The sequence below is a fragment of the Anthonomus grandis genome, chromosome 10 (assembly GCF_022605725.1).
Source record: "Anthonomus grandis grandis chromosome 10, icAntGran1.3, whole genome shotgun sequence".
Taxonomy (NCBI): domain Eukaryota; kingdom Metazoa; phylum Arthropoda; class Insecta; order Coleoptera; family Curculionidae; genus Anthonomus; species Anthonomus grandis.
In genome coordinates, this window is record NC_065555.1 from 8,872,877 (window position 1) to 8,883,555 (window position 10,679).

General features: G+C 30.0%; 1 protein-coding gene across 1 annotated transcript; it reads right to left on the reverse strand.

Annotated features, from left to right (window-relative positions):
• Nucleotides 1–2,132: 2,132 nt before the first annotated feature.
• Nucleotides 2,133–9,799, reverse strand: LOC126741480 (nitric oxide-associated protein 1). The gene is made up of 5 exons (XM_050447897.1): nucleotides 9,020–9,799; nucleotides 4,596–5,451; nucleotides 3,973–4,231; nucleotides 3,262–3,488; nucleotides 2,133–2,316 (listed from the first exon to the last, which is right to left on the reverse strand). Exons 1-5 carry the CDS (start codon nucleotides 9,680–9,682, stop codon nucleotides 2,153–2,155), a joined length of 2,169 nt encoding a protein of 722 aa, XP_050303854.1. The 5' UTR covers nucleotides 9,683–9,799; the 3' UTR covers nucleotides 2,133–2,152.
• Nucleotides 9,800–10,679: the final 880 nt, after the last annotated feature.

The window sequence follows — 10,679 nt, forward strand, 5'->3', positions numbered from 1 at the left end:
ATAGTGAAAAGGCAGAAGAGGTTTCAAAAGTTTTTCTTATAAACGTTTTATAACGGTTCATACAAATAAAAAAATTACCAATTTATTTATTTACCAAAAATACATTTCACATGAGTTTTAGATTTAAATATTACCAAATTCGGGTAGATGTTTACTAGATACAATAAATACATTTATACGGTAAACAAGAGAAACTAGTTTTTGTGTCTACTGCATTAAATTTGTTTATCATATACAAGTTAAAATAAACGAGTTCAGATCAGTATTTATTTATCATTGCTGAGATTCCTATTTACTAGGCAATGGTCGAACAGATAATATAATATCCGTGTAGTATAGAAAAAGTAGAACTCACTGGTTACAGTCTGGTAAAGTGGTGTATGCATGTTGAAAATTGTTAACCACTGAGGATCGATTAATTATAATAATATTTATCAAATAATTATTATAAAATTTGATCTATGCATCCAACCAAACAATGCAATATTGCCTTTTGTCTGACAGAATAAGAAAAAGTCCAAAACATTACCGAAATCTGGCAAATGAAATCTTTTAATAAAACCCAACTATATATGATTTTCCTAATTATTGATGTCCTTACATACACTGTCAACAATAATGCTGAAGTAGTACTGAGTAATATCAATAGTCAACAGTAATACTGAAAGGACTGGTGGAACAACTCATAGGCATTCAAAAAAAACGTAAGATGGCCTAAGTAAAAATTGATAATTTTCGAGATAAGGCACTTGTAAATTCGCCAAAACCAAACTCTTCCAGATTTTCAATTCATATAATATCTAAGAATTTATAGCTTTGAGGTTCTGATTTCAGTATTGCAAGACTGAATAGCCATTTCATTGATTATAAAGCCCAACATTAAACTAAACGGTCGAAACATATAAATGGAAATCTATTTAAGAGAAAAGTATGATTTATTTTGATTTTCAATCCCTCAATTTTGACTCCTCATACTGGACAGAACAAAATGTGCGATAATTTGGCTAGTACTTTAGAAAGTTTGCTACTTTAATTTACTTTTTAAAACTCATTGTTCAACCCATTGTTTTGATAAACAGTTTTCTGATATTGTTTTAGAGTGAAGGATAAACCTAAGCTACCTTAGGCGAGATCATTCTAAACGTAAACGAATTAAATTATGTTCCAAAATATTTCAAATCGAAAATCAACAGAGACAATCAGAAAACGAACAGGGATACCCAAATCGGTGATAAACGACATCACTAGGCGATTTTAATATCACCTCTAACGGGTGCAAAATCTGCTGCCTCGGGACTACGCGCCACGCCTACGGTTTTGTAGAGGATCCGAACTTTTGAGATAATGTACTGTAGTCGAATGAGAGTGCATTTAAAAAGGACAACTTTATTAACATGTCACTTCTTGAATAATGTGGTTTAAAAATGATGGCTGCTTGGCACATTATGCTCTTCAAGTTTGTCGTTGCTTAAACCAAATATACTACAACAGATGTTTGTGTTTGTTTAAGGTTTTTAGCGCTTATCGAAACAAAAAAAAAAAAGAAATTTTTTTCGGAAAGTTCAGAAATAAGTGAAATTATAAAAATTAATAAAGGAAATATATGCTTTATACCTGCAACAATTCTATATTCATACATAAAAGGTCTGATTAATACCGTACTTACAGAATTTAATTTAGAATGTATTGGAACTATTTTTATGCGTTTTAAAGCCCGTTGTTAAATTTGTTTCAATTCATCTTAAAATAAAATATTTAAAAGGCAAATTAATCTTGTTTATTTTATTTAAAATGTGCTCCCTTACCTATGGTGCTAATTTATATTTATTGGTAAGTATCTGTATCTAAATATCTTCAAAGTCCAGACTTGAATGTCTTGAGGAAAGTGAGGAGAAATGTCTGAGATATGCAACACTAACGTTTATTTTTCTTTCGCAACTTTTAAATTACAAATTTACAACTTTAATAAAATAAAATTCTATTTAAATGTATCCCGCATCAAATTCAAATAATTCAAATATCGCTCAATAGATCAGGTATAAATTACTCGCCACACACTAAATAGTACCTCACAAAGCTTACATTTTTTAATATCATATCAAATAAAGGTTTCGATGAATAAAACACAGCTCAACAATTAACTGCTTTTATATTAAATAAATTTGTGTCTTTTATAGGCGACACTTGCTCTGATGGGTGCGCCTCGGAGTTTAACGGCTTTTGGCAACAAACTCTCTCTGATATGGACACCTCGTTTTTCTGGAGTCCATGCGTTAAATTCGTATTCGGAGAGATCACAATTAATAGCTATCCAACCTGAAATGATGTTTATAATAATGACTAGGCACTTGACAGTCACTTTTGTTAAAATATAAAATAGATAGAAGAGGCTTAACTGATTTAGAAACGTAATAAACAAATTTCCCTTGCGTATTTCTTTGAGCAACAGAGCCACTTAGCTATTTTTTAAAATAGACTACTTTTTACTCTATTTTTAAAATAAAACATTCTTATGTAAGGATATTCTATTAGATGGAAACCACCATTCAGCTTTCACCTATGGGTAAATTATTTATTAATAATAAGATATATGGCTATATCCCTACTACAGGTCCCAGAACAGTGACGTAAACCTAACTAGCACTTCCATTACCTTCACATCAGATAAAAGCTCTATGTGAGACATAGTCGAAAGCCTTAGTAGTCACAAAAAGTGGCAAATTACTAAAGAAAGAAAAATTAGAATTGCACGAATTGTTCCCCTATCCTGCGTAAACCCAAGCTGTTTATGGCAAGTAATTTAATTTACATTATTGACAAGATTGGCAATAAAGAAAGTGGACAATTCTTAAAAAGCAATAAATGTGCACTCATTTATTAGTTTATATAAAGAAAAGGTAAGAGATATGGAAAATTAGTTTATAATGTAGAGGAGACATCTAGACTTTGAAAACTACCTTAATTCATTCATATTGAATATCAAAAACTGCAGAAACTTGTACAGAAATGCTGACTATGTTGTAAAACAAGAGTTAATCATGTACCAGGGAAAATATACTATAATTTTTTTACGAGTAATATCCTGAATATGAATGACTATTTTGCTAATGAGATAAAACTGCTCAAATAAGTAGCTTAATGTATCTTACTTAAAGTAATACAAATTACAAAGTATATTTACAAAACATAAATCGGATGTGTTAGTACGTTAATCTAAAAAAGTCTAATAATATGTAATATTAGAAATTAAAAAGTTCTAACCTGCGTTTGACAAGACTACATCATAACTGCTTTCCTCTATGTCTTTGCCAGTAATTTTAAAGTTTTTTGACAGTTCCAAGCCCGGCCATTTCTGCTGCCTCTCGATGTCATCGTTGAAAATAGGAACAGTAAATAGTTCACTTCCTAAAAGTTCTTCGTATATATAATCGGCCTGCTGGGTTTCACAGACTGTAATAGGGAGTTTGTTTGATCTGAAAACCGTCAACCTACAAAAGTAAACTTATCTAAGATACGAAATATTAGTGCTTTTAAAAGCTTTTGTTTCGAAAAATAAAATTAGAAAAGTAGTATTTAAAAATGGGTTTCCAACAAATGGCTTTTGATGGAATTGACCATCTTTTGAAAACAATGGAGAAAGCCGTAATGCTAGACTGCTTGAGTCAGAAAAAAAACAATAACAAAGCAAACTTAAAAAAAAACAATATTGTCAAGTGATATTTTCCTATTGGCGTGAGTGTCCATAATTGACAACCCTAAAAATAGTACAACAGTAGTATAACAATATTTAAAGCCGAATGATCCCGAATGGGGTAAAGGAAAAGATAAGGAGTGCTAATTAGATAAAAATAAATCTTCTGTCAATCTTTTTTCTTATCTATTACTATATGTCTATCGTGTTCCGCTAGTCATCTAAATATGTGCGATTAATTACATATATTTGGCATAAAAATAATAATAACCGTTACTCACCTGATTACCTTTGCCCCACTAACGTAATCCAAGCGGGCTAATCCTGCTATGAACATGGTCATACCTGGTTTTATTCTAAACGTTTCGGGTCGAATAATCTCCTCTGGTAATGTTAACCTCAATTCATCTAAAGTTAATAGATGCAATATCTGGTCAGGATGAAGGACACCGGGCGTGTCATAGCACCATTTCCCATGAACATAGTCTGGCATGTTTGGGTTGATACCCAGTTTACTTTTTCCCAATAAGTCAGCAGAACCTAAAGAAAAATCATTATTTTTTTGTTAAGTAAAATATTTTTACTTTTGTTTTGTTTTATCATTTTGAGTGGAAAACGTGTATATTTTATTAGAGAAAAATACAAATATATAATATAAATTTCGTTTGTTCGTTATGTTCGTCCTGTTAGCCACAGAAATCAACAGACTACCTAATGGAACTCGATTATCTACTCACTTACTAAGAACACTAGGTCATCAAAAAAACAAGAAAATTGATTTAAATCGTGCCAATACTATACTTTGAATTTTACTACACCATGGTGTTTCCGCTTTCTATATTACTATAATTTTATTATAATATATTAGCATGGGTGTTAAAAATTCCCTTAGTTGGACACTTACCATAATTTGCAAACAAATCCATGGCCATGTCATCATTTTCCTTTGTCAGATCCTTATGAGTAAACGACCTTTCCACCCTTCCTACCAAGGTTGCATCTGCTCCCTTATTACTCAATCTTAATTCATCGTCTTTCAATTTCCTTTCTTCTTTTTCTAGTTTAGCTAACTCCATTATCCTTTGATGCCTCATATATAATCTAAATCCAGAAAATCTTGTAATTGGAAATTTCAATAGGTTCAAAGTCGTTCCGGGCCAAGGACTGGTCGTAGCTCGTAAAAGAAAATTTTCTGCTTGTGATTTACAAAAATCTGACCTTATTAGTTGATTGAAAAGTGAAGACTTTCCAACGTTAGTGCATCCGACCAAATAAACGTCCCCTTTCTTTGACCAAACCTTATTGAGTGCAGTAATAAGGCTTTCCACACCATAACCTGTTTTAGCTGAAATCAGTTCTACATGTTTTATATTAGCACTTCCAAAGCCATTTATTTTCAAATTACGTACTAAACTAGACTTTATTCGATGTAAGTATTTCTTATCGTCCTTAGGTATTAGGTCAACTTTATTCCCCACAACCACTAAGGAGGATTTCATACCGAAAATATCTGCTAACCCGGGCCAGATCGAACAAGGAAAATCGCTCAAATCCACCATTAAAATAATCAACGATGTTTCAAATGGAATCGATTGTATTACTGACAAATAATCTTCTGGAGTTACCCGCGTTTGTAATGCAATATTATATTGCTGCAGAAAATGGCATCGTTGACATAAGATAGAGCTAAGGGTTGCTCCGCCTGGTTTCCTGGAGTTTTTAAATAATTCAGAAGGGATGTAGCCCGGAATTGAGATATCCTGTAAACAACATAAATTTTAAGAATTGAAAATTGAATGATATTCCAATGGTGTCAACTAGAAAATTAAGCATTAAAATTTTTTAGAGCAGTAGCTTTATGTGCTAGCACTTTTCCCGTTATTTCATACTTTTTTTTCTTGAAAGCTATTAAATAAATTTAGAAAATATAAGTTACCAATAAGAATAATATATAAGTTCAAACACTTCTATGTTTGTAATGGAACAGATATTCTGAGTATTCTCCTATACAACCAAATCTCAAATGCTTTAAAAAACTGCGCGTATAATTTTCAATTCTAGTTCTGAAATCCAAAATGTGATGTTTGGGGTAACAAATAAAAGTATCGTTAATAAAGCAGTAACTAAATCAAATAAATTAAAATAAGATTAAATGTAAAATCAATTACATTTAGAAAACAAAATCCATCATGAATTTTTAGTTCACTTATTACATTATTAATCATTGATACCCATTTCATAAGATTTTTAGCAGCTGGTGTTACACAAACTTGCCAACATTTTCTCCTTATTTTGAACTGTGACTTTTAGGTTTAATCACCAAGTATTCATTTCATAACTTAATGAATATTTTTTGACCAATGATGGAATGATGCAATTCCTTAATCAAAAAATGTGTTGAAATAGACATATTCTTTAATAGCTATTGAAAAAAAACATACTCTGCTTTCACAATATTTTAAGTGATCTTTCTATTAGAAGTATTACTCCCTAGATTTGAAAAATAAAATACATGAACAGCCCAGAGCAGATTTAAGTAACTAGTAAAATTTAATTTTTTTATATTGCTTTTGTAATACCAATTATTTATTGATTGAACTACATCTGATTGACAATGAGTGATGCTGTCGCCACTATAGATAAATTTTGTATGTATTTTTTGTTTGTATAATTCATTTTAACTCTGTATATTATGTAGGTACCTAGTATATATCTTAACATATTTATTTCATTTTCACATTAGTTTGTATTCTAACTAAGTACTTTTCTTTCCATTCATATTTTGTGTATATTGTAAATTGTGTGATATGTAACCAAGGTGTTATGGAAGAATGTTTATATGAATAACGCCATTATATTAACGCGGTTATCTTTATGTATTTTTATTTTTTACACAATAAATATTGTGATTGGTTGATTCATAAAATACTCATTAATTTTTTTCTTCACATTTTTTTCAAAATTTTAAAGGAGTATTGTACTTCTTATTTCCTGTTAAAATAGGATATGTCTAATATTACTTTTTAAAGGCATTAGAAACTGATTTTTTTTAACTAACTAGATTAATATAACTCAATTTTCGTATTTCCTGAGATATGCCACTTAAATTTGTTTGTTGTTTCACTCATGTTAAAATTTAATAAGAATATCTGGCATACCCCGCACCCTTTGAAAAATATTGTTTGTCAAGATTCAATATGGCTTTATTAAAAATAGTAAAACAATGATTGCCACTGCAGATCTGGTCATAACATAAATTTTAAGTTACTGAAAATTGGATTTAGGGGAAACATTTTTGATTTAATTAAAATTAAATCATACCATTGAAACAAAAATTATGTTCGACATATATGATATTGCTAGTATTTATAAAATCTGAGGGTCCAACACTTAGTCAATTAACATATGAAGATTTATGGTTATAGTATAAGTTTTGATATTTCATTGAATACATTACCGAACATAGGATTTAGGGCAGATATTTTTGATATAGTTAAATCATACCTTTGTCACTGAAAGCAATATATTTAAAAATTTAAATAAGTTCGCATTATTATTATTGGATATGCCAGTACTGAAACATTTTGAGACCCAAATATGACTAAGTCAATTAATAAACAAATATTTAAGATTGTACATACAATGCCAGTAATCTAATCAAATTGAAATATATATTAACAGATCTGGGTTACTTATAATACTGAATTAAGTTTTTCCAAGCATGTAGTAAAAATTGTTTCCGATTCTCCTAATTGTGAAGTTTTAATTATCGGTCAACATTTTCGAAAATGTTAATACTCCAAAACTACTTTTCTTCTCTTACTTAATATCAAAGTATGGGTTTTTAATTTTGTATGTGATGATATTGAGCCCAGTTTATAAAGTATCTTTTGTCCAGGGTTTATAGAAAAAGGAAAGAAATTCTTTCAGTAAAATTCCTAGATCAACTAATTCATAACAAGATTAATTTCCTGAGCCTTCTGGCTGGACTTAATTTTTTGCTTATAAAAATGAACTATATACATTAGACAGGGTGTCCGGAAGCTAGATGCAATCCTTTAAGGGGGTAATAGCTGACTTAATTTCAAAAATTTTAAGCAAAATATGTGTAGGTCGAAATTTATTTATAAAATTTTTATGGCAATTTTTGCATTTTTTTCAAGAAATACCAAAATTTCACACTTAAACGGTAATAGAGCGCAAGTTACAATTAGTATCGGAGTTTCAAAGTTTATTTTGTTAAATTTTAATACTTCAATATGTATCTGAAATGCCAAAAGCCGGCGAACAGGCCAAACTATATAACCACCTAAAAGTCTAAAAGGACTTTGCTAAAGGGTTGTAAACAGGTAGACGTAAAAGCTTTCAGGTTCTACACAGGTTACTTTTAGGCATCTTTGGGTTCGATAAAGGTTATTTCTATTAGCTATATAGGTTCTGTGATATGCGATCTGGTTTCAAATTGGCCAGGGCCTATTGGCAACGACAACCTCTTTAGGGCTGGGCCTTTTTTTACTACAGGAGGTTATGCAGGCTAATAAATAACATTGTTTGTGCTTAATGGCATAATCAATAATTTTTCTTAAACAGGTTCTAGGAGTTATTTATAACCTTTTTAGAACCTAAATTGTTACTTGGGTTTGTACCAAATGATTTGCTTTAGTAAATAAAGTGTTATGTAAGTGGCTTATTTTTCTATTTTCATTTTTTTTTTATCAAACCTTAAATTGGTCAGAGCACCTAAATAATACCTATAAGAAAATTATGCCAATGATTCCTCATATTTAGATGCTAAAATTATTTGTCAATGAAAGTAAAATAATAATCTATCATGCATTTTTTCCAAGCTCTTTTAGATATCATCTTTCTGTGTCAGGTGTGCATGATTTACTATTCACATTAGATTAGTTTTATGAAATAACATTTTAAAAACAATTTATGGTTATGACAAGGGTATATCCACAGAAGCTCTATACAGGATGTTTGCAAACTTAATAAATTGTAAGAATTTGAATAGTATAAGTTATTATATAAGATAATAAACAAATGACAAAAATGTAATATTGAAATTATATTTACTGAACACTGGCAAGAAATAGGTCTCAAAATATTATTTATCTAGATATCATCAGACTTAAACTAAAATCGAATTATTGATGCATGAAAGAACTCTAATAAACATCTGATTTATTTGTTAAGAATTTAAGACATCATCTAGAGATGTTAAAATAAAGCAATGTAATGTATACAGTTTATAATATTTATAAATTTTACTGACATCAAACAAGAATCAATTGGCTCATAAAAATAATAAATAAAAGAACTTACTTGACAATGTAAATATGCTCCACATCCCCCACAAGGTACTGAACTTGCAGGGCACTTTTTGTCTGGAGTCCCATAGTTAATATCACCATGGCTCATGGCATTTTCTTCACCACATTCCAAATCATTTTCATAATTTTCATAATGTGTCATCCAATTTTCACTACTTTCATCTAAGAACTTTTTTTTATTGATTATTTCACTTTTGATATCTTTGACTGGTTCTGCAGTAGAGTTAATTTTATAGTCCTCAGTTTTTTGAAATGTTGTATTATTTAATGTGTATGGAAAGGTTGTGGGAATAGCATTTTGACTTGGTTCTTCTGTTGTTGCTCTTGTATTTCCCTGACTTGAAAGCTTATCACTTTTTTCATGTTCAGTAAATAATTTTAATGTAAGTGGTAAAGGCTGTATAGTTTGAAGGGCCTTTTGTAATTCCTCTTCTTTTTTAGCTCTCGCCATCAATATTTGTTGATTTGTGTGGTACCCAAAGTGAAGTCTGTTGGCTTCAATAACAGTATTGTATATTAATATTTTTTCAAATTTTTCCATTAGAGAATCGTTTTTCTCATTTTTGGTGCTTAAACATTTTTCACTATATAAACGCTTAAGGAAATTATAACTTTGTTTTAATGATCTCTTCGGTAATTTTGTAAATAGGTACATTGCTAGTATGTGGTTCAACCGCAGCCTTTAAATTAATAACAATTAATTGTAAAAAAACAATAAAACCAGGTTTATTTGACTAATAATTTTCCAATGTTTATTTGGTTTTTTTTTCTAGGTTATGTTAGTGTGGCATGTGTATGGCAATCGAGAACACAGCACATTGCGCAGAAGTCCCTAGTCCGCGCCCGGTGATATTTAGTCATGGTGCTAAAATTGAAGATGTTAACGTAAACTCCGATTTCTTTATTCGTATTTTATTTATTTAGGAATCTCTTTAGTGTTTTATTTCAGCAACTCACAGTTTTTGACTTGTTGACTTGCTAACAATATATTCGAACACTTATTCCGAGATCTTACACTCTCATATTTGCAGTAAAAAATCTTATTAATGGTTCACAAGGCGCTGGTGAAATCCTTAATATAAGGTATATATTTGAGGCCTCTCATAGCAAAACTCTTCTTATCCATGTTAAGTCGTTCTACGCAAATTCAAAAAAACCTCTACTAAAGTTATTTTTTTGGATACAATGACAAAAAATAAATAATAATATAAAATGAGTCTTTAGAAAACACTCACATCAATTTATTTAAATGCAGAATATCCTTAATCGGCTAAAATAAATAAACAAAAATGGATAAGTCAAGTTTTGATTAGTCATTTTGGATTAGACAAGTTATGCTGCAAAAAAAAATAAAACAACGCCGAGTTTGAGAAGGAACATCTATATTTTTAAAAGTACAAAAGTCTTAAAAGTTAAATTATTAATTCTCCTTCATCTTCTGCTTCTCGTGGCTCGCAAAATTGATCTTCTGGAACTTCAGAATTAGGTCCTATCAATGGCTGCGATATTCCATCTAAAACATCTTTATAAAACTTTAAATCCTCTTTGCTCTTGCATTCATTTCCAAAATTTCATTTCAAAAAAGTTTTTCTAGTAAATTATCAACATCCTTTAACTTGGCAGAATTTACTGGAGCTCCCATTGGAACAGTG

Coding starts and splice junctions, on each gene's coding strand:
- LOC126741480 (XM_050447897.1), bottom strand. CDS start 9,682: ATGTACCTATTTACAAAATTACCGAAGAGATCATTAAAACAAAGTTAT. Junction 4,232..4,595: donor GGATTTGTTTGCAAATTATG/GTAAGTGTCCAA, acceptor ATTTTTCTTTAG/GTTCTGCTGACTTATTGGGA. Junction 3,489..3,972: donor AGTGGGGCAAAGGTAATCAG/GTGAGTAACGGT, acceptor TTACTTTTGTAG/GTTGACGGTTTTCAGATCAA.